We start from the raw sequence: 24,638 nt of genomic DNA on the forward strand, positions 1-24,638 counted from the left end.
AGGCTAATCCTCCGCCTAGTGGCACCGGCACACCGGGTTCTAGTCCCAGTCGGGGCACCGGATTCTGTCCCAGTTGCCCCTCTTCCAGGCCAGCTCTCTGCTGTGGCCAGGGAAGGCAGTGGAGGATGGCCCAAGTGCTTGGGCCCTGCACCCCATGGGAGACCAGGAGAAGTACCTGGCTCCTGCCATCGGATCAGCGTGGTGCACTGGCTGCAGCGCGCCGGCCGCGGCAGCCATTGGAGGGTGAACCAACGGCAAAGGAAGACCTTTCTCTCTGTCTCTCTCTCACACTGTCCACTCTGCCTGTCAAAAAAAAAAAAAAAAAAATACATGAGCATAAGATTTTTAGAAAAGAAGCTAATGTAATTGAGAATAGAAAGGATAACTGAGAGACCTGAATTATGAAGAAAAGGACGAGTATGCAGTCAGAAAGCATAAGGACACCGTGCAGTAAGGACTTTGAAGTGGAGCCCTTGGTCAAACTGTGCCAAGGGAGAAATGTGAAATGCATGGGTAATGCGTACCATTCAACTGCGCTTAGGAATGTTGCATGCAATAGCTGTTACATGGTAATGTGAAATATTATGGGCTAGGAAAAATTGCCTCTGAACCAATGTGACTTTTCCATTGAGCTACATCATTGTACATTACTAATTACAGATGAGCAAATTTGCTTTACAGGCTCACATTGTAGCTGAATAGATTGTACTTTCAAGGGCATTGCAGTTTTCCTAAAACTTGGCACTTGCTTGTGGTAAGGAAGATGCTGAAAACTGACTAAGTAGCTTATGTTGAAGTTGAGCAAGAGTCATAAAGTTGTACTAAGGCTTCTCCAGAAATTGGTTTTAATTAGTTGAGAGGAAACCTTCAGCTGGTAATTGCTATTAAAGGGAGCCCCAAGTTTAGGCAATGATGGATGGTATCTATTCAAGCTACCTTGCCACAAACCTATGAAATATCTCTGTTACCACTCTCTCACTGATTTCATAGTGTAATTCATTATGGACCAGAACTGCAGCTTCCAAGGACATGATTTACTTTAAAGAAGATTTTATAGATAAGATCTGAAATCAAAAGGTTATCATTGATTCCTTATCTTGAAAGCTCCTAAAGCTAGTATTATCTATTGTTTTCTCCATGAGTGTGACCCTCACATTCATACATTCTCTACAGTTTTCTGGTTACACATCATGTGAGACATTTGGGAGTTGACTCCAATGGGAATAGTGATGACTGCAGTCCTCTCGTTGTGCTGGATATACATCTGGCTTGTAGAACCATGTTTGCAGTCACCACTAGACAGAAGATCCACAGATCCCTCTATGCCTGTGAGGAAAATTAAAACATTCTCATGCAGAAACTAGAGGCTTAAAGCACTTGAAAGCAAATGTAAAGCAGTCCCATGCTGATTTAGAATCTTTGCTCTTCTCTAGGCCCATCTAAAACTGGACTACAGGCAAAGAATCCGTGACTTTACTTCCTGGATTCCACAGCTTTAATTTCCAGGCCCTTCCTGCTGACATGGCATAGGTATGGGTTTCCATGCTAAAGCACCCAGCACTCACGCAGACCCCTTGTTTCCTCAGGGTGCACGCTCTTTTTCTACGAGAGTGACGGCAGATCTGGAATAGACCACAACAGCATCCCCAAGCATGCCGTGTGGGTGGAGAACAGCATTGTGCAGGCTGTGCCTGAGCACCCCAAGAAGGACTTTGTCTTCTGCCTCAGCAACTCCTTGGGTGATGCCTTCCTGTTCCAGGTTGGTTGGCCACTTCCTTTGCAGGGCGTCTCAAACCTCTCCTGTTGCCTGTGTACCCTTCTTTCTTTTTCTGTCCGTGATGGATTATCTGTTGTTGCTCATTATAGAAACTAATATGGTAATGAATGGCAAAATAAGCATCTGTACTGAATTTCAGTGATGAGAGACCTCACCCAGTCTCAAAGTAAAGTTTGAATTGGTTATATTTAAGAAACTAGCTCTGATTGCCATGGTTAATGCATAAAGGATTCTTCTTCTTCTTCTTCTTCTTTTTTTTTTTTTGGCATAACTTCAGTATTATTTGTGTAGCACTTTAGAAAGATCATGAATTCCTTAATTTAGACATGATTTGAGCTGTCAAAAATTTTAAAATAATACCTTTTCTTCTAATATTAATCATAAAGTAAAATGATGACATTCCAGAAATGACTGACTATGCCTGAACAGTTTCTCTTCCTCATCTTATCAAACCTTCTATCTGATGTTTTTTGATGTTTGGCTGTTAATTACAAAAGAAAAGAAAAGAAACAATTCAAACACACTGCCCTGCTAATTGTTTCAGGATTAACATTTCCTTGCAGAAATTTGAGCTTGGTCATTTGTAATACACTGTGCAAGCATTTTCTGTGGTATTTAGGAAGGCTTTCTTCATTTATACCTTTAAAGGAATTAATTCCCTCAGCCTGTATTCCCTGCTTCCTCAGTGCTCTGAGAATACCAGGAAGGTGCCAGCATTAAGAATCTGTGGGTTAAGCTGCTCCCTCTGATGCCAGTGTCCCATATTGGAGTGCTAGTTCCAGCCCTGCACCTGGCTTCAGCCTGACACAGCTTGGGCTGTTGCTGCCATTTGGGGAGTGACACAGTGGATGAAAGATATCTCTGTATCACTCTGCCTTCCCAATAAATAAATATATTTATTTCTTTTTTTTTTTTTAAAGATTTATTTTATTTATTTGAAAGACAGAGTTATAGAGAGAGGTAGAGACAGAAAGAGAGGTCTTCTATCCGCTGGTTCACTCCCCAGATGGCCGCAATGGCCGGAGCTGCACCAATCCGAAGTCAGGAGCCAGGAGCCTCTTCCGGGTCTTCCACCTGGGCGCAGAGGCCCAAGCACTTGGACCATTTTCTATTGCTATCCTAGGCCATAACAGAGAGCTGGATGGGAAGAGGAGCAGCCAGGACTAGAACCGTTGCCCATATGGGATGCCTGCGCTTCAGGCCAGGGCTTTAACACACTGTGCCACAGCACCAGCCCCATCTTTTTCTTTTTTTAAAAAAAAGAATATCAAGGAGATTTTGACATGGTTCCTGCCTTTCAAGTGTTCACATGTAATAGGAAAGACAGAAGAACATATCTTTATAATGTGGCAAGGCCAAATGGTGAATATTAAAGCAAGAACAGGGATAAATGAAATGACAGTAGGGTTAGACCATGCAAGAGAGCTAGAACAAAGATATGATGAAAAAAAAATACTCTATTTCACTGTTTTTGGTTGTAGCTCCTAAAGTTACTTTTATTTGGGCAATTAAAGTAAGGAATATAAAGAGGTCATTTTATTTGTATAAAGGCGGTAAGTCTGTGTTTTTTTTTCCCCCAAATCTATGATGTGAAACACATGGAAAACAGAGTTCAGAAAACACAGATGTGCTGCTCAGTGAAATATCAAAGTAAATGGGTAGTTACTACTCATTGCAAGGAATAAACATTGTAGATAGCCTGCATGCTGTCTCCCACCAACAAATTCATATAACTTGAACAGAGTGTATGTCTTACACTCAAGTCAGTATACCACTGTTTATCTAGGAATAATTTAATTTCTCCTTCCTTAAATTAAAAAAAAAAAAAAACATTTATGTGAGAGAGAAAGAATTCCCACTGGTTCACCCCCAGAGGCATGTAATAACAAGGGCCAAGACTGGGAGTCAGGAACTCAATCTACGTCTTCAATAACAGGAACCCAGTTATGTGAGCTAAGGAAGCTGAAATCCGGAACTGAAGCCAAGAATGGAACCCAGGTACTCTGATATGGGACATAGGCATCTTACCTTGTGTCTTGACCACTAGGCTAAGTCATTGCTACTCTACTTCATTTTTGAAGTAGTTTTGCTGGATATAAAATTTTTATCAACAACTTTATTTCAGTGCTTTGAAAATGTTACCTCACTGTCTTCTGCTCTCCATAGTTTTAATGAAAAACCAGCTGTTAAATCTGTTAAAGTTTCCTTGTATATGAGAAGTTGCTTCTTCCCTGCTGCTTTGAAGAATTCTTCTTTGTCTTTAAATAGTTTGTTATATGTCTAGGTACCAGTCCCATTGAGTTTACTTTCCTTGTGAATGGGTGTGTGTGTGTGTGTGTGTGTGAGAGAGAGAGAGAGAGAAAGAGAGAGAGTGTGTGAGTTTAAATTATAGTTGGAAAATTTTCAGATATTTCTTCAGTCTTCCTATACGTTTCTATCTTTGTTCTGTGACTCCTATTAGGATTACAGTAGTGTGTTGGATGGTGTCCCACGGGTTTCTGAGACTCTGTTTATTCCCTGCTCCCTTTGTTGTTGTGTTTCTTAGACTGGGTAATCTTTTTTTTTAAACTAAATATTGTATTGTATACAACTGTGAAATATGTATTTTTATCTTCTTGGCATGGCAGACTGTCAGATTTTCTGGAAATGGTATTATTGGTTTGACTGGTGTGACAAAAGACAGTACACAGTTATACTGGGGATCAGATCTATGATGGAAGGAGCATAGCCACCCCAGGCTCAGACTGGATAATCTTAATGGTTCTACTTCAGGTTCATTGATTCTTTTTTCAGACAGCTCAGTTCTGCTGTTGAGCCCTTCTGGTTATCCTACATTTCAACTCGAGTTCTTTCTTTTTTAAACAAAAATTCTTTTTCTTTGTTGATGCTCTCTATTTGGTGATATATCATTCTTATACCTTTTTTTAGATATGAGTTCTTTGAATATATTGAAGGTAGTTAATTAAATCCTTGTCTAGCATACTTAGCATCCAGGCTTCCTCAGAGTTTTATCGATAGCTTCCTCTCCTCTGTATGGACCAGATGCTATTGTTTCTTTGTATGGCTCATATTTTTGGTTGAACACTGAATGACATATGCCAACTCTAGAAAGGGAATCATCCAGGGTTTATTATTGTTGTTGAATATTCTTCCTGGTAGTGCTTCTTTGTTTGGTGTATTTCCTGAACTTTGTAAAATATTTATGGTTTGTCATGTGTGGCCACTGATGTCTCTGTTTCTAGTTTCTTAGATCAACTAATGATTTGACAGAGAATTCTTTAAACATCTAGAAGCAGTTAAGTCTCCCAGTCTTTCTCAAGAACAGAAGTGTTTATGGTAAAGCACATTCTCAATGCTCAGGCATTTCAACTCTACTTTAAGTTTCCCCTCAGCTTTCACAGAGCCTTATGGTCAATCAGAGGGTGAGCTTAGTGCCTTCTTGGGGCCTTTTGGCCATGTCTTGATGTGTGTGGATTTCCAGATTCCCAGGAATATGTCAAAGAGTTTTTTACAGCTCCCAGTGGAAATTGTATCCCCCAGATTTTCTTCCCAAGTTTCTTGGTCATTCTTATTTGGTCTACTTGCATCACTGGCCTAGGTAGCTGTGATATTTAACAGTTGTTGCTGATTGTTTCTCATACATAGCACAGGAAGAGTAAAGACCATTTTCATGAGTGAGGTCTGGGTCAGGTTAAATAGCCGTGACCAGCCTGTGAAATGGGCTTCTAAGGGTCTGGTAGACAGACTGAGTAGATAATGACAGTTCTCGGAGAATGGTGTTTTAGAGGTGCTCCAAACCTATTCTGTCCCCTCCAGTAGTTGGTAGGTGGCTGGTTTTTATATGGGTATGGAAATGGAGAGATGGAGAGGTGAATAAGGGAAGTTAAAATGTTATGAAACTTTCTGTTCTTAACTGATTCAGCCATTTGACTTTACTAAATAATCCCCAAATTGCTGCAAGATTTAATTTTCATAATGCTAAAAAGTTGATTTTGACCATTTTGGCATGTTCTTACTGCTTTTACAGAGGAATGTGTTTTGAAGGTTTTTACTTCTCAGTGGACACTGATGCATTCACAAGGATACTGTAGACTTTTAGAACAGTTACGTCAGGATGACAAGTATGATTGTAACAGCCCCAAGCCAGCTGGGACATATGGCGACCTTTCTGTAGGTACGTTTGGTTGCTCCCAGGTTTGGGGGACCATGGGCAGTGTTGCTACGAGAACACTTGCACCTATTCTCAGGATACTTTTTTCTGCGTTTCTGTTGGACATATACTTAGGAATGGCATTGCTGCGTTGTGGGATAGGTTCAAGTTCAACTTTACTAGATACTTCCAAGCAGTTTCCAAAATGATTAAAATAATTTACACTTCCATTAGCAGTCTCAGAGGATTTCACTTGTTCCTTGTCCTTGATAATGCTTGTTCCTGTTGGTTTTTTTCCCCCTCTTAACTTATTAGTGTGAAGTTGAGCACATTTTCACGTGTTTAATGGCTGTTCTAATGTCATCCACTTCAGTGAAGTGCTCATTTCTTTCTCCTGCTCATTTTCTGTTGGGCATTCTCCCTTAATGACTTCTAGTAGTTTTTATGTATTTTGTAGATTATCTCTCATTTTATTATATTCATTGAAGATTTTTTTTTACAGTCTATGTCTTGCTTTTTCGCTCTCTTAAAGGTGACCTTTGTTGCAGTCGAACTTTTAATGTAGTCTAATTTCTCAAGTCCTCCTTAGGAGGCAGTGCTCTGTATATCCTGTTTTTAAGATATGAGGGTACTTTAGAAAGTTCATAGGAAAATAGAATTAAAATATAAATGTATTGTGATGCAAAATTTTTTGAAATATTCAATATGAAGTATCTTCAAGCAGTTCATGGAAAATGCATATTTTGAAAACATTGCATGCATTTCAAACATTTTTTATACCAAAATAGAAGTACCTTTTAATTCCACTTTTCCATTAACTTTTCAAAGTCCTTTTGTATACATATTCCAAGGTCATGCAAATATCCTTCTATATGGCATTCCAACTCTTTTTTTCCATCTATCATAACTTTTTATTTAATACTTGGGTATGTTACACTTTCGGGAATGCCTAATTACTCTGAGAGCAACAACAGTAATATCTTACCAATAGCTGATATCTTTTACTGAGCCCTTACTGTGCTGTCATCTTAAGTGTGTTTTAAATTGTGGGTGCTGTTTAATCTTAGGACAGTACTGTGTTGGGTTGTATGTCCATATTTTGGCCTGTTGGGGTAGATTATATACCTCACTTGTGATGCTGAAGTTTTTAGGCTAATAATTAGACTCCAAGTCTTTGAGTGTGAGAGTCAGATATAAATCAAGTCTTTCTTTTACTAAAACCTCTTATTGTGTCAATACCCTATCCAATTACTATTTTATACTTATTATTGGTGATAAAGACTATCTGATTACTATTACAATTATTATTGTTATTAAAGATTTATTTATTTCTTTGAAAGGCAGTAATGGAGAGAGAGAGGAGAGACAGAGAGAAGCCTTCCATCTGCTGGTTCACTCTCCAAATAGCTGCAGTGGCCAGGCCTGAGCTAGGCTGAAGCTAGGTGCATTAGCAGAAAGCTGGATAGAAAGTGGAGGAACTGGGGGCTGGTGCTGTGGTGTAAAGGGTGAAGCCGCTGCCTGAGTGCTAGTCTTCCGATTGAGTCCCAGCTGCTCCACTTATGATCCAACTCTCTGCTATGGCCTGGGAAAGCAGTGGAAGATGGCCCAAGTCCTTGGGCCCCTGTACCCACATGGGAGACCTGGAGGAGGCTCCTGGTTCCTGGCTTCAGATCAATCCAGCTTTGGACGTTGCAGCTGTTTGGGGATTGAACCAGTAGATGAAAGACCTCTGTCTCTCTGTAACTGTGTCTTTCAAATAATTTCAAAGAAAGATATTTAATTTCAAAGAAATTAAATTTTTTCTTTCTTAAGAAAAAGAAAGAAAGTGGAATACCTGGGTCTCAAAGTGGCTCCCATAATGCAATGCTGGCATCTTAAAACTGTGGCTTAACCTGCTGTCTTACGTTGCTGACCCCTACAATTATTGTTGATGATAAGAAAGACACAGAGCCTCGGGTGATCACTGATATCATACATAAGAGTGTTAATTGTTAAAGTAACAACAGGAGTAACTGTGCACTTACCTCCCATGCAGGACCTCTGTCCTTAATGAGTTGTATTATGAGAATTAACTGTAGAACTTTCTTAGACAGTTGTGTGTGTGCAAATTGTTGAAATCTTTACTTAGTATAGAGTTGGTCTTCTGTGTATAAAGTTAATTGAAAATAAACCTTAATGGAGAATGGGACTGGGAACGGGAGAGGGAGGAGGAGGTGGGTGAGATTGAGGGTGGGAGGGTTGTACTTATGAAATTTGTACCACTTAAATAAAAGGTTTCTTTGGTGGAGTTGAGGGAAGAAGGGCACAGAAAAGAATTGGTGGTTATGGTAAGAAATGGCCAACTTTTTCTCAGCTTTAGAATTAAGTCACTCACTGGGAGTATCTCCAAATTGTAACCTGGTTTTGACCTTTCTTGCCTCACTACCCAGGTTCAGTGATTAGCTGATCAATTTCAGAAAGGCCCCTTTTTTTCACTTGCATTTCTCGTGCAAATTTCTTTTGGAAGGCCTTTCTTAGCCATAAAATTGCTAGTAGGATCTAAATACCCCATAGGTCACATTGAATCAAATTCTTTTGTGGCAACATAAGACCTTATTCATGAAAACCTCTGTGTCTTCTTGTTAGGGTGAAATTTTTATGCTACTTATGTGGGATAGAACACAAAATGAACCTTTTCAGAGGAAATTACTGCTGTTGAGGATCCATGAAGGCATTTTGTGCCTTCTACTTATTGTAATCCACATAACTCCAGAGGAGTTGGATTTGAAAGAAACCTGTGTGTGTAGGGGGTGAGGTTAAACCAAGGGGGATCAGGCATGATTATGGAAATAATTTGTAGGTTATTCCGGCCCCAGGGCTCCATTCAGTGCACACAGTTTCCAGAGCCTGCCTGCTGCTGATTTGATACAGTTCCTTGGATACCCAGAGACTCACCCAAGAAAAAGAGATTTCAGCAGAAGTAGAAAAGGGGGTTTTGTGTGGGAAGGGCAGGGGTACACATGAGCATCAAGGTTGGAGCAACAAAGTGCAGCTCTTGGTCCTGCACGTGCTGTATTTCAATTAGAGATCTCTCTTACTCGAAGCCCAACCACCTACTGAGTACAATTTCCTGTCCAGCTTTCATTCATCCATGACTTGAGGATGTCGCAATTCCAGAAGACTCGGTGGCTTTTAGGATAACCTATCGTAATATTAGTTTTTCACTCCTATATTAACTGCCTTGGAAACATAGCTACCAAGCAAAGAAAGAAAAATGCCCGATTGGATGGAAAAGCCCAAAGTTATATATCCAAAGGAATGTAGACAGTATTATATTATCTCCAAAAGAAGATTGCCTCTGCTCACATAGAAAGTTTTCCTGTGGCTTAGAAAGTCACTTGTGCACTTGTGTGAGGGTATATGTACATAATAAAAGTGTCTCATTAAAGGAAAAGTATCTATAGCATTGTGTGGAGTTGCAGAGTAGATGTAATAATGTCATTAGTGTCTGATAGATAGTGAATGCTCGACAGATGTTAGTCATAGTTACTATTTTTGTGGGAAAGAGCTCATTTTCTGTGTTCCTCTTAAGTAATGTCTTTATGGAAGTGGAGTGTAGCTTCAACATGAGGAATCTAAAGGTTCAATCTCTCAGACTCTGGAGATCTTTAGGGTTATGTTTGTGTGGCCTTAGGCATCAGACTTGAAGGCCATTAGCACGTGCCCTGGACATGGTCAACCAGGTTGGGGAACAATCCGGAGGTTACCTTTTCAAGGAGACATCAGGTAGATTTGGTAGAACAAACTTCAGGGGTTATTTAGTATCTTGAACTTGAGTGGAGCAAACTCAGTCTCAGGAGAAGGTTGTCTCTGCATGGTTCCCACCAGTGGGTTAGAACTGTGCCACCTGTTGGGCCATCTTTCTTGCTCCCTGGTTTTCAACCATTTTGTTAGGTAGTCCTAAGGCTTAGAAGGTTGTTTATCATATTGAGATAAAAAAAAAGCATGCTTTAAAAAGTTCATGGAAATAAAAGGTATGTTTACTTTGGTGCAAAAAAGGTTGTAATTTATAGGTTTTTGTAATATACATTTTCCATGAAATGTTTGAAGACTTCCTTCTCTGGGTAAATTTCAAGTTTTTTGTACCAACATAGACTAATTTTTCTGTTTTAATTTTAAGATTTTTTTATTTGAAAGGCAGGGGTAGAGAGAAAGAGAGAGACAGAGATGTTCTGTCTGCTGGTTCACTCCTCAAATGTCCGCAACAGCAGATCTGGGCCAGGCCAAAGCTAGGACTCAGGAACTCAATCCAGGACACCCACACAGGTGGCAGGAACCCCAGTACTTGAGCCTCCTAGGGTATACATTTACAGGAAGCTGGAATTGAGAGCAGAGCTGACTTGAACTCTGACACTCTGATATAGTTTGTGGGATCCCCAGGTGGCATCTCAGTTGCTAAGCCCAATGCCTGCCTTTCTTCCTGTTGTTTCTTTTTTTTTTTTTCCTGTTGTTTCTAAGTATGCTTGGGGACTGGCGTCCCATCCTTTCGGTGGTCTGCCCCATTCAGCCTGAAGTGAGCTTCTGCTGCTCACATTTCCTCTGCAAAGCTAGTGCCAATCCGTTTAATTTATTAGAAGCCACATCACACTTGACTCACTGAGCTTGTGGCCTCACACCCCAGCATTTTTCTTACCCAGAAAGGTATTCCCTGTTTCATTTCAGTGATTTTTTTCCAATCACAGAACTGAAATTTGTCTACTTTAAGTGCTGTTTGTTATGTGTAGTATTTGTCCTGATGAATTTGTTGAAGTTAACTTGGATCCTTGTCTCTCTGTTAGTTTCACATTATCACAGATATGACAAGCTGAGCTTGAGGTCATCCTCCCATTTGTTGGTTTATGTGTTGACTTAGCCCAGCCCCTAGCCAGCCTCTTAGAAATATCTACCTTTGACTTTGGCAGGGATTAGTTGTGGAGAAGGGCCAAGAATGGCAGGAGTGAAATATTTGCCCCAGGCTGGTGTGCAAATGTTCGGGTCATGTGATTGACAGCACAGAAGACAAGCAAGATTAGAGATCCTGGGGGAGAGACACAGTATGGGAGTCCCTCCTGGGCTCTGCCTTTTCAGGCACCAGAAGGGGGCAAGGAAAGTTTGAAGGAAAGCGCTGCAAACTGGGAGCCCTCCTGGGGTGCATAGCCACGGCAGGGACCCCAGTTGCCTAGGTCTTTGGGGGGTATTGAGGGAGAGTGTGGATGTTCATGAATATGCTGAAAATCAGCAACGTGATGGGCCTTTCTGGCATGTAGAAGCCCCCCCCCCCCAACTTATTAAAAGCTCAGTGGGGGTGGAATTGTGGCCGAGCTGGAGCTTAGTGCACAACTTGTATACTATTACATATCATGCAAGCAACATACTGCTGTGTTCCTCTTCCTTTTTTTTTTTTAACCATAAATCTGTATTATATAATCATGAGCACATAGTTTAAATTAAATTCATCTTAAAAGGCAACCTTCCATAGAAATTCTCTCCTCCCTCCACCACCAGCCTCATTCTTGAGAGTCAGCTGTACCCTGCTGTTTTCACGGGGATCTTTGGTTTCATTGTTGGGGTTCTTGGATTTGCTCTCATTTCCCATGACCACGCTTATGTACTATTTCTTTGTGGAGTGTAGGCCTTGACGATTGATTGTTATGCCAGATGAAGATTTCGCTATATTTTAGATAAATTCTCCTATCCTCATCTTCCTATGCAGCCACATGAAAATTTAGGCTGAAATCAGTAGCCCATTCCAGAATGCTGTTAGAACCTTGTCTGGGTTCATTTTCTGTGGCCATAACTGGATAGCAGGGATGGGGAGATTTGTAAAGAATGGGGTTTGTTGAACTCATGGTTGTAGAGACAGAGTCCAAGAGCCAGGCACTGGCATCCAGTGCAGAACTCCTACTGCCTCATAATGCAGTGGAGAGTGCCCTGTGGGGAGGTAGTGACACCATCTTGAGGGTCTCGTCCTTGTGACCACATCTAATCCTAAATGCCCCACCTCAGATACCACTGACATCTGACTTTGGGGGTTCAGTTTCTAACACATGAACTTTTGGGGGCACATTCGAACCATAGCACCATATAAACATTATTAGCTGCTGAATGTAACAGTGTACTATGATTTTATTTTCTTGAACAATTTTTTGTTTGTGTTTTTGTTTGCCTTCAGTAGTTAATGATTGCCTCCCCCCCTCCCTTCATGGTAATGGTATTTTGTAAGCCTGCAGTATATTGAATAACTACTGTGTTCTTCCTGGAAGCCTGTCTTGCCCAAGACCCCTGTCTTCTCACGCTCTTATGTTGCCTCCTTGGCCTGTGTACAGCAATTCCACCACCTTCAGTAGATTGCTGGGTCACGTCTCATTTTTTTCCTAATAAATTCTTTCATATTCATCAAAACAACATGGAGCATCTTCCTACCAAAAAAAAAAAGGTACATACTTGAAATGTTTCCCTTCTACCTTTTTCTTGAATAATATTTGAGTAATTTGAAATTTTGGTTTGGAAATCATATCCTCTTTGTTCATTTATTTTCTGATAACATTGTCATTTCTGGTGATTTATTTTCCTTTCTTCTCCTGTGAAACATTTAAAACAATTTCCTTATCACTGATGTTCCCATCCTTCACGGTGGTTTGCCTTGTATTGAGATTTCAATGTTGGTTATATTTTTATTTCAAAAAGTTCTTTTCTTTCCATTTTTCTCTATTATTTTCTCTATTTATTTCTCTTGCTTCTGTTGGGAAACTGTAGGTCTGGGGGACACTTCTCTGCATCAGGCATTGCTTCTCTTCTCTCCTGGTGCATTGTCCCCCAACCCTGAAACCTTTTATTTAAGGTATACACACTTCATGCATTTTGTAAATACAACTTTAGAACATAGCGATTCTTCCCATACCACCTTCCTTCCTACCCTTACTCCCACCCTTCTTCCTCCTCCCTCTCCTATTCTCATTCTTATTTTTTACCAAGATCTATTTTCAATTAACTTTATTTATTTTTAAATGGAGGCAGTCGAGGCCTTTGATTTTTTTTTTTTGAAGATTTTATTTATTTATTTGAGAGTTAGAGTTACAGACAGTGAGAGGGAGAGACAGAGAGAGAGGTCTTCCTTCCGTTGGTTCACTCCCCAGATGGCCGCAATGGCCGGAGCTGCACTGATCTGAAGCCAGGAGCCAGCTGCTTCTTCCCAGTCTCCCACGCAGATGCAGGGGCCCAAGGACCTGGGCCATTCTCTACTGCTCTCTCAGGCCATAGCAGAAAGCTGGATCGGAAGAGGAGCAGCCAGGACTAGATGCCGGCACTGCAGGCGGAGGATTAACTCACTGTGCCACGGCGCCAGCGACGGCCCCTCAATTACCTTTATACACATAATATTAACCCTACACTCAGTACTTAGTTCAACAAATAGTATAGAAAAAACTGCTCCTCAACAGCTGAGTCAAGGGCTGTTCGAAGTGGGCTTTGGTTTCTGCCTTTCATGCTTTCATCAAATGTTTGGTGATTCTTGTCTGACCATACTTAAGTATGTGCCACCAGAAAACTGCGTGGCTGTCATCTGTGCACAGAAGTAATGACTGGGGGTGTCCTAGCACGAGCACATGGTAAGTGGCCTTTTTGAGCTGGGATCCCAGGTGGCAATGTGTGTTGGGTACTGCTGGCTTGCCTGAAGGTGCATATTGCCATTGCTTCTCTTGTACCTGGCTTCCTGAGGTCTGTGGCTCCCCTTCTCCAATAAATGGGCCCAGAGTGGTTGGCTGTGGTGAGGGCAGAGGGTGGGAAGGAGTGCACAGTTGCATGATTTTCTCCTGTAGAGCAAGAGAACTTTATAAGTTCTCTATACAAATATTAAAACTGACAGCTTAATTAAGAGCATAAATAAAACTTTTAATTAAAAAATTATTTTCATTTTATTTGAAAGGCAGAGACAGAGACAGATATCTTCTGTCCACTGGTTCACTCTCTGAATGCCTGCAACAGCCAAGGCTGGACCAGACTGAAGCCAGGATCCCAGAACTCCATCCTGGTCTCCTTAAGTGGGTGGCAGGGGCCTAGTTACTTGAGCCATAATCTGCTGCTTCCCAGGGTATACATTAGCAGGAAGCTGGATCAGAAGCAGAGTAGCTGGGACATGAATCAGGCTCTCTGATAAGAATGAGGTGTCTCAAGCAATGACTTAATGCCACTGTGCCAGGCAGGTGCCCTCATATTTTTTTTTTTCACAGTTTATTTGTTTTTATTTGATAGGGGTGTGGAGAGGGAGAGAAAAAAAGGGAGGGACGAGAGAGAGAAAGAGAGAGAGAGAGAAAGAGAGAGAGAGAGAAAGAATCTTCCATACACTGGTTCTTTCCCCAAATGCCCATAACACCTGGAAGAACTCCATCCTGGTCTTCTACATGGATGGCAAGCACCAGAGTACTGGAGCTGTCACCTGCTGCCTCCCAGGGTGTGCTTTAGCCTGAAGCTACATTGTAAACAGAGAAGCCAGGACATGGACCCCACACTCTGATACGGGATGAAAGCCTCCCAAGCTACAACTTTCACCACTGCGCCAAATGTCCCCTCCCCATGAAAATAAAACTATAAAATGTGATAAACAAAGAATTGACCAAAAAAAAAGTCTTTCAAGAATTCACCCAGAAAGCTTGTTCCCATCTAACCTCTTAAAAGCAGCTAACTTCATTCTCTCTTTTGTTTTTTGAAACAAAAACATTTGGCCTACTTTATAATTATTCTTGTGCTTCTATAAACTCAAATTATCCAAAATGTTAGTGTGCTAGACTTGGCACATATTCTGTAGTATTTCTCTTAGTTAAAACGAATCTCCCTTTTCTTGCCACTCAGTAAACAATTGATTATCTGAGATCACCAAGTGTCATGCTATGGTTGGGTAATTGAAGCCAGCTCTGTTTAAATATGTAATGAAGCCATATACTTCATCTTAACTGGGCACTCAGAGGGGCTCTTAAGCAGAATGCATTTTTTGCTGATTATATTCCTCTGTTGGCAAGAACTTTGCCCGTGCCTCTCATGAACTTCATACAGTATTTATAGCATCCCCAGAAGGCAAAGGCAGAATCACAAAATTCACTCTCTCACCTGTCGGCTGCTGTTTGTGTAATGGAAGGTGACGAGTGGAGTGGTGGCTGTCACAAGGCACCCCTGGGTGGTCTCTGCCTCCTGCCTTGTGACCACTGGGTCCTGGGGAAGGGGTATGACTTGGATCTGATGTTGCTGCCTAAGCTTGGCCTGGTTTAAGAAGGGGATGCAAGGTGAGCAATTTTGAACAGCTTTCGTAGCATGCTGGATTACGTCCTGGAGAGTCCGCACTGGAAAATGTTACATCGAGTTAGTCATCTGCCGTGAGAGTTCTGCACTGCTTAGCCCGTAAACGTCCGGAAGTGTTTCTGGACTTTTCCCCACTTAACTAGCTGTTGAAAGTAGTCAGTGGAGTTTTCCTCCCTCGCATCAACTTGTAGCTCCCCACGTGCCACTGCAAAGGGACCAGCCTTGCTCAGAAGCTCATTTAGTGGATTGTATTTCTGAGAAATTGATTAGGCTTAATCATCAAGGTGGCAGGGACTGCTGTTTTATTTAGAAAGGACAGCAGGAGCAAAAACTCTCTAATGGAACTGCCGCCAGCCACTGACAGGTTTTAAAAGAGTTTGCAGGATTGAAGCGTACTTCATGGTTAAAAGGGCTGATGGCTAAATTTTTCATAAAGCTGTCATCATACATTTCTGTGTACTGTTTGCTTTTCTAGGTTTAGGGGATTGGTATGTTATTTTTCTTCTGTTTCTTTTTAAATTCTTTTTTTTCTACTTAATTGTGGAACAATACGTATGACATCATATGGATCATCTGAACCATTTTTAAGCGTGTTATTCAGTGGTGTGGAGCACAGCTCATGGTGTTGCACAGCTCCTGCTGACATCGATCTCTAGAACTCTTTCCATCTTGCAAAGGTGGAACTCTGAGGCCTTCTGTCACTCCGTTCTCCCCATCCCCACCACTGTAAACCATCTTCTTCCTTTCTGTTATAAATAAGTTCCAGGACAGCTATTTGGCCAAAATTAAATATACACTTTTCAAAGGTTGTTTAACACCCGCCGGAATCAGCTGCCTTCATTGCCTTCATTGCCACTTCTTCAATGAGAGGCGAACATGAACTCTGACATGAAAATGGACTGTGTTGCCTTTGTCTTGAGTTTGGGTGACATCCTCAGAGGAGAGGGGAAGCAGGGATCCCCCTTCGTGAAGTGAAGGGAGCAAGAGGCTATTCTACAGGACATAGCAGATTCGTGGCCCTTCCTTATCTATTTTGATAATGGATTTTCTACTTGGCTAGGTGATCAGTTGGGATGGTTTTGACCATGTTATAGTAAAGAGCAGCCCCCATTGCTGCCACGTGACTGTGGCAGTTCGCTCTGAAGCTGTACCCATCCTGAGCACTTTTGAGACCCAGGCAGACAGAAACTCCATCTTGACACACGGTTCTGAGACTGCAGACAAAGGTCCAGAGTTGAGGGAATCAGGCTTTTATTGAGCGGTAACACATGAGACATGACCATGCCCAACTTCAAGGGGGACAGGAAAGGTCCATTGGCCCATTTTCTTGGAGAGGAGGGAGCTCAGAGTAATGAATGGGCCCTGCATCTGAGTGGGTAGAGCAATTGGCAGGTGCTACTGAGGGCTCAGGATCAGTGTGTCTTAATTTAAAAAAGAAAGAGAAAAAAGCCAGACATACAGAATTGGTGGAGATGAAAGTTTATAATGAATGGCTGTGTCTTCCCTAATTTTTCCTAGTCTTTTGTTCTCCCATCTGTAAAACGATCACCTAGGTCCCTTCTAGGTGCATATTTGTATTTAAACTTTTAAATTCCTAGTGTGTAGTTAGCAGAGCTTGCTGCCAGGAGTTTAGACTCTTTCTGTCCATTTCTTAGATATTATAGCTGAGTATTTCCTTATCCTTGAGTCCAGGAGCGACAGGTAGGCCTGGAGGGCTCCAACTGAGACAGAGATGAGAGCGGTTTATCTTGGGGAAACAGATGTGGAAGACCACTGAGTGTTGAAGAGCTAGGGTTTGAGGAAGAGACATAGCCCCTCCTTAGTGCCACCTGCCACCAGCTATGCAAGGATAGCATCTGGATACCCCGTCTTGTCCTTTTAGAATGGTTGAAAACACCAGCTCTCCCCCACAGTCTACCCCCTTGTTTCCACTTAGCTGTGCAGAGAAAGCAGAGCACATGTTTTGTGTCAAATAGAGTCATCTGGGACATACTCTTTCCTGCTGGCTTCTTTGGCTGTATGTATGTGTGCTGCCAGGCACTTGGAAGGAAAAAGAAACAATGCTGAAAGGGTGATGTCTTTGGAACTCTCTCTGTAATCTGATAGGGACAAACTTTAATGAAGAATGGAATATGTAGTGTAATGTTTTTAGGACAAGAATAGAACATGTATACTTAAACTCGAGGGTAATATATTATGGGAGGATTTTAGGGAGAAACTTTCTATGAAAGTATTACATACACTGAAAAGTATGTGTTTTTATGCTGTCTCATGAACTGAACACACCTGTGTAACCAGTGCCCCGGTCAAGAAGCAGAAAAGCTTCTTTGTGTGTCTCTGCGATTGCTACCCCTGCCTCACTCCCACCCAAGAGCTGCTCTCTGGAATTCCAATGGTGAGCGTTAGCTTTGCCTGCACTTCGTATAAATAGAGTCCTCTGGTACATATGCTTTTCTGCCTAGCTCTGCACTGTGTGTGCGACATGTATCCGTGTTGTAGTGTTTGGGTATAGATCCTTCTTGTTGCTGGCTAGACTTTCCGTGTGTGATTATCCCACAGACTCATCCATTCTTCTGTTGAGGGACATCTGGAGGGTTTCCAGAATTAGAGTACCACGCACATTCTGGTGCATCTGTTGTGGTGGGCAGGTGAGTGTGCTCCCGTGGGGTACACACCCAGAGTGCATGTTCTGGGTCACAGGGTGTGCTTATCTCAGCTCCAGGAGGTTGCTCTCTCAAGCAGTCCTGCCCGTTAACTCTCCTTCCAGCAGCTTCTGAGCATTCTTGATGCTCCATATCTTCACCAACACTGGGTATTTTCATCTTAGGAGTTTTTAGTTATTTTTTTGTAAAAAAAAAAAAAAAGCCTTATTCAATTGTTTTTTTCTTTTTTCTCATTTGAGCTGATACCTCCTCTAATAGCAATAGGGAACATAACCCCACTTAACAAAATACTTATGCTAAAAACCCAAAAAAGCCAAAGGTCAGTGCCTTGGGTAGGAATAAGCTTGTTGTTTCCTTGTGAAGAATTTTGAACTCTGTGCAAGGACAAAGTGGAATATATTGACCCTCATAGAGGAGATGGAAGTAAATAATTTGAAGCAGATTTTAGGAGTTAAAGATGAATCTCATATACACAGGTGCTTCCCTCCCCACACTTAAGTTTCTCAACCTACAACTGTTTGCATGTGACTTCCAATGTCTTTATCTCCTCTCCTCCTCCCACTTTTCATATTCCACTCACTTTCTCAGGAGTTACTTCTGCTGTGTGTTTATGGTAAGCCTCGCTTATTGGAATATAATACATCCAGAGGAAAACACTTAAAAAATAAGGTAACAACCTCCATCATTTTGGATTGCAGAATGTGAGGTGGTTTTGTTGACAGATACCATTTTATTTCTTTTTTTCTTTGTAAAGATTTATTTTTTTATTTGAAAGGCATAGTTACAGCACACACACAAGAGAGAGCTATCTTCCATCTGTTGGTTCACTCCCCAAATGGCCACAGCAGCCCGAGCTGGGCCAGTCCAATGTCAGGAGCCAGGAGCTTCCTCCAGGTCTCCCATGTGGAGTGCAGGAGCCAAGGCACTGAAGCTGTCTTCTGCTGCTTTCCCAGCCACATTTGCAGGGAGCTGGATTTTTTCAATATTTGATGCTGTTTCTTTTGTGGTGTACAAAGTTGTTGACATTCAGAAATAATAGTAGATGTAACTTTGTAGTCCTTTGCCTTCAATTTCACTTGCCAGCCAACATAGAGTTTTGTACTGGTAGGGTTCTGTTAATAGAATTTCGTTTTTGTGCTATCACTCCACCAAGCCAAAAAAACTCAGAGGGGAAAAAAAAATCAGCATTGTTTTTGCACAAAAAATTATGCTAACAGCTAGGTTAGTACCATAGTGCCAAGCAGACTTATTTGTTGAGATGGGCTGACTTCTGAGCATTTATTAAATTTCTCTGGACTTAAGAAAATACATGGAAAAGTCCAGCATCCCCGACATACAAATGCTCACAGGTTTAGTTCCTATGGAATCATCAATAGCAAGTTAGTACACATTCTGACTTTTGCCTTTGAAGTCCACTGTGAGATTGTCGGTTGGTGGGTGTCCCCCAACATTGTGTCCGATGCCCACCTTGAACAGGCCATTCTCAGCACATGGGATGCTGTTGGGGGACTGCCCTGCAGCCTTCTAAGACAATGTTGCTTCTAGCTGCCTGGAACCACTTTTCCGACCCTAGTTTTGTTATTGCTACTTAACACTGGACTTGGGCTTCTGGAGTAGAGTTGCAGCACTTCATTGGAGGCAGGGCTGTTGGTGACCTCCTTGACCAGTAAAGTTCCTTGGTCTCCCTGACACCTTGAAACTAATGATGCTGGCTGAAAACTGACCTTTGCCTTACCGTCACCCTCTTACGTGGAAACCAAGCTGTGTAGGAGTCTCATGTACAGAGGGACTTTGTAAGTCACTGGGTGAGCAGATGCGATAGCTTCGCTCAGGAATGTCTTTGAAGGATGGCTGGAGTTGGGGGAGGGAAGATCTGGCCCGAGATTAACTTTCCTTTTTTGACTCTCTGGAGGTTAGAGTGGCCTTAGCCATGGGGTGTCTAGACCTGTTTCTCTCCGGCATTGCTTCCCTGGAATCACCCTATCTTGTTTCTGTTACTTTCCCAAGAGGTGACTTACTGTCCCATCCTTCTGCAGACCACCAGCCAAACAGAGCTTGAAAACTGGATCACCGCCATCCACTCGGCCTGCGCAGCTGCCGTGGCCCGACACCACCACAAAGAAGACACGCTCCGGCTGCTCAAGTCAGAAATCAAAAAACTGGAACAGAAGATCGACATGGATGAGAAGATGAAGAAAATGGGCGAAATGCAGCTGTCTTCTGTCACTGACTCGAAGAAGAAGAAAACTATATTAGATCAGGTAATGGTGCTTCTGCGTGTGGACCCTGGGTAGAATCGTTAGGCCTTGACAAATGTTGCTGCTGCCTTGGAATCCGGAAGCATCTCTGGCCATCTCCTTGTCAGCTTGTCACCCGGGCTGCTGAATTCTTTATTGGGACTGTCAGTTTTCTCCACCCTCTGTTCACAGTTGATTATTATGAGCTAAAGGGAACAATATTACATTGAATGAAAGACAGAAGTCTAATAGAGGTGCCTTCTAGCTCCTGCCAGTGGTGTGCTATTCTAGGGGATGTATGTTATTAGAAAGTCTACAGTTTCATTCCCTGCGTTACCAGGTTGACTGGAATCTAAGCGATGGTGGGCATTTGGTTCTTACTCTTCTGGAAATTTAGAGTTCTTTATTTAGAAGAGGTGAAGTGCATCTCAAAGAATGTGTACAGTCATTTGCTGTCCATGGATTATGGCTTCCGAGACCCTCTGCGGATACAAAACCCTGTTTGAGTCCCTGATACAAAATGTCATCGGATTTGTGTGGAATGTATGCACATCATCCTATTTAAGTCTTCTCTAGATTATTTATGGTACCTAACACAATATAAAATCTGTGCCAATAATTGTTATACTCTATTGTTTAGAGGATAATGACAAGGGAAAAAATCTGCACATGTTCAGTACAGATGAATTTTTCCCCCAGATATCTTCAGTGCTGGGTTTCTTGCCTGCACATAGAATTGCTCTGTAAGAGGGTAGGTGTATTTCGTGATAAAAAAGAAGGATCTAGTGAAATGACCAGGGTGCAGTTTTGACTTGTTTTAAAGTTGGTGATAGACACCTGCTCATGCTTGGAAACTTTGTCCTAATACTTAGGAAAATAATAATGTGACTAAAAGAATCATGAGTAATTGAACAGTTGATGACATGGGTCAGGACTAGGCCTTTCACGTTTCTTTTTTTTTTTTTTTTTTTTTTTTTTTTAAGGGAAAGGGTTTATTGGGGAACACCCAACAGACCAGAGTGAAGGGGCGGCGAAGGAAAAGAGGAGACTGTAAGAGAGAGAGACAGAGAGGAGGGAGAAGAGAGACGAGAGGAGGAGAGGAGCCAAGAGAGGCCAAGAGAGCGCAGGAGAGAAGGACCAAGAGCCAAGACAGCACGTGTTCAGGAACAGGCCCTTTTAAAACTTCGCCTGAGGGTGGGCAGTGAAGCAGGAGCAGCGAATCCCATTAGGATGGGGGCGGGGAGGGGGGGAGCCTGGCTCAGGTAGCTGGGCCATGCAGCCACCTGGCTAAAACTGCGCCAGTTTCCTAACATTCCCCCCTTTTGTTTTTTATAAAGCAGGGTTTGTATGGGATTACATTAGTCCCAAAAGTCCAGGAGGGTAGAGGGACAATGATCTGTCTTTAGAGCTACTTCCTGCTGACATGGGACGACGATGTACTCTTTGCTGGCATGGGGCGATGTCTCAGGCCGATGTCTCCTGGGTGGGGAGCCGAGTACATCCCTGTAGCAGCATTTGGTTGACCTTCTATTCTTTCCCTGCATGGCCTGGAATATTCTATATATAAAAATTTGTTTATGTATTTATTTGAATGGCAGAGTAACAAAGGGAGACAGAGACAGAGAGTTAGTTTGTTCTTCTGTTTGCTAGTCTGCACTCCCCAGTTAGCTGCAATGGTCAGTTCTGGGCCAAGCTGAAGCCAGGAATTTGGAATTGCATCCAGGTCCCCACATAGGTAGCAGGGGTCCAAGTCCTGTCTTCCCAGATGCCTTAACAGGGAGCTGGATGAGAAGCAGAGCATCCGGGAATTGACATTCCAAGCAGTGGTTTAACCTGCTGAGCGCATTGCTGGCCCCATATTTCTTTAAAATTGAGACAAAATACACCTAAATTAAAGTGAGCTGTGCATTGGATTTTTGTACGTTCACTTTTTTTGTGTGTGTGTGCAGCTTTCCTCTTTCTAGTCCTGAAACGGTTTCATCCACCCACAAAGGAAACCCCACACCTGATAAACATTTAGTCCACTCTGTCCCTGACGTTCTGTCTTTATAGCTTGGCCTGTTTTAGAGGTTTCATGGGAATGGAATTGCGTCACATGTGACCTCTTGTGTCTGTCTTCTTTCACACAGCACAGTGTTTGGGAGATTGATCCACACTGTAGTATACTTCAGTTCTTTCTTCTTTCTTTGGCGAATATTATTATGTGGTATACATCTACCTCAATTTGTGTATCCGCTCACCTATGCATAGACATTGGAGCTGCTTGCACCATTGGGATGTACTGCTCTGAGCATGTGTGTACACTGATACTATATTTTAAGCTGCAATAAAAGAGTTGATATAAACTTTAACCGGTATCATCATCAACATCCCTGAGAGTTCACTGTATTCTAGATCATGAACTTATTTTGCATTTTCTTGTTTAACAACCCACCAGGTTAGGAAGTAGGTGTTACTTTGTAGCTTTATAAAAAGGAGAGATTGTCTTAAATATAACCTGTGGTTGGAACTATGCACTCAAACACCTGGGTCTCCACCATTTGGAGTTGTACATTTCTACCCTGAACCACCCAGCTCGTCCCAAAAATTTGCTTTTGACTTTGAATTCATGTTATCTTTCTTCTTTGCTGGTCTTAGTCTGAAAAGCCATGTCTTAGAAAGCCATGTAGGTTGAGCCACACTGTAGCTTAAAGGACCTATATTTTTACTTCTTGCATTTGTGGCCCAAATCTTGAAGTACATGGACCCAGGCACACACAATATACAGTGAGAGAGCAAAGAGCAATGGATACTACACTTTGTGTTTATCATACTGAATTTATGGCTCTAGATCTTTGCAGGAAAAACTTATATACCTAGGAAACAAAGGGTACCCCCTAGGATTATAATTGGTACTTTTGTAAAACAAAGTTGTGTAAGACAAAGTTGTTAACATTTGTTTTCCTTTTTCCTCTCCTTGTTTTCTTCCATGTTTTTACTCTGGCAGATTTTTGTTTGGGAGCAAAATCTCGAACAGTTCCAAATGGACCTATTTCGTTTCCGCTGTTATTTAGCGAGCCTGCAGGGTGGGGAGCTACCAAACCCCAAAAGGCTGCTCGCATTTGCAAGCCGACCGACGAAAGTGGCCATGGGCCGCCTTGGAATATTTTCTGTATCTTCCTTTCATGCCCTGGTGAGTAGAAACTAATAAATTTTTAAAAAATAGTCATCTTGACTGTAAATCCAGCACAGGACTTGACAGGATTCTCTAACTGGTTTTCTGATTGCTGCGTGTGGATTTCTAGAATATCCTCCCTTTCTGTGGGCACAGATTTTCATTTGAACCTAAGCCTGTCTTGATGGGGTCCAAACTATTGTACAAAGAAATCCAGCTTCAGAGATGTTTACAGGTGGTTTGTATTGATAGCCCTTGTTTGGGCAGTGCTGTGTTTTGGACCCAAATACATATTTTTTATTTTAACTTTGTACTGATGATGAGTGAGGATCTCTGTCTCATACATAAATGTTTTCTCATTCTCTCTCTCACATGTGAAGTACTGATCTGAGATCTCATTGAGGATCTTCCCTTTATTTTTTTATCATTATTTGAGGACCATAAATATCTGATATGTTAGGAAGGCAGAGAAATCCCCCAACTGGTCAGTTGAACATAGGAGTATGTATTGATGGGGGAAGAGAATTTTCCTCTGACCTCCAGAGCGGCAGACTGTATGTTGTGTTGTATGTTTGTAATCTGTAATTTCTTGTGCTTGCTAAATTGCAAACAGCTTCATGTACTTTTGGCTCCTTTTTTCTCAAAAATTGCAGCATGAATAACATGGTTTTAGCCTATCCAAGTCACCACCCACTTAAAATGTCCTGCACCTTAGCACATTTGCAGTGGCATTAAAAAGTCTCAGGTTCCAGAAATGGCTTTGGAAAACCTTAGCTGTGCCACTGTTGTCTTGCCCTGTCAGCTGTACCCTTCAATTGAATTCAGAGCTGTAATTCAGGCCGAGGCGTTTGTATTCTTTATAAATAGATTAGCGTCATCATTCAGATAATTAGGGGTAGATTTACATTTTTAAAGAAGTCTTAAACCAATTTCTGGAGTTATTAAAACTGGCATCCCAATTTGTTCTGCTAATTACAGCTCCACTCTTGGTCTCTCTGCCTACCACCTCTCTGTGTAAGCTATTAAGTACGGTTTTTTTTTTTTTTTTTTTTTTTTTCTTCCACAGTACTAGGGCAAAGTGCTGTGATGTATAAAATCTTGCAAATGGTTTTCAGCTTGTGGCTCTATCTAGGTCTATTTCTTTGAGACCTGGACACCAATTTCTAACTTAGCTAAATCATAGTTTGCCTGTTCTATACAAAATAATTGAGATAAAATTTCTGGGCCCTCCTGACATCCATGAGGTACCCATCACTGTCAGTGCCAACTCCTGTGCATCTTTTTTTTTTTTTTTTTTTTTTTTTGACAGGCAGAGTGGACAGTGAGAGAGAGAGACAGAGAGAAAGGT

At 41.8% G+C, this 24,638-nt stretch overlaps 1 protein-coding gene across 18 annotated transcripts in view; it reads left to right on the forward strand.

Annotated features, from left to right (window-relative positions):
* The window catches only part of TIAM1 (TIAM Rac1 associated GEF 1), a 445,843-nt gene that overhangs the window by 317,640 nt on the left and 103,565 nt on the right, over positions 1 to 24,638 (forward strand). For all 18 annotated transcript variants that reach the window (XM_051819218.2, XM_051819217.2, XM_070071883.1 and 15 more), the window contains 3 exons: positions 1,587 to 1,759; positions 19,936 to 20,160; positions 23,123 to 23,308. In XM_051819218.2, the coding sequence (XP_051675178.1) occupies positions 1,587 to 1,759; positions 19,936 to 20,160; positions 23,123 to 23,308 (584 nt within the window). The remainder of the gene's footprint in view (positions 1 to 1,586; positions 1,760 to 19,935; positions 20,161 to 23,122; positions 23,309 to 24,638) is intronic.

This window comes from Oryctolagus cuniculus, chromosome 4 (genome assembly GCF_964237555.1).
Source record: "Oryctolagus cuniculus chromosome 4, mOryCun1.1, whole genome shotgun sequence".
Classification (NCBI taxonomy): Eukaryota; Metazoa; Chordata; class Mammalia; order Lagomorpha; family Leporidae; genus Oryctolagus; species Oryctolagus cuniculus.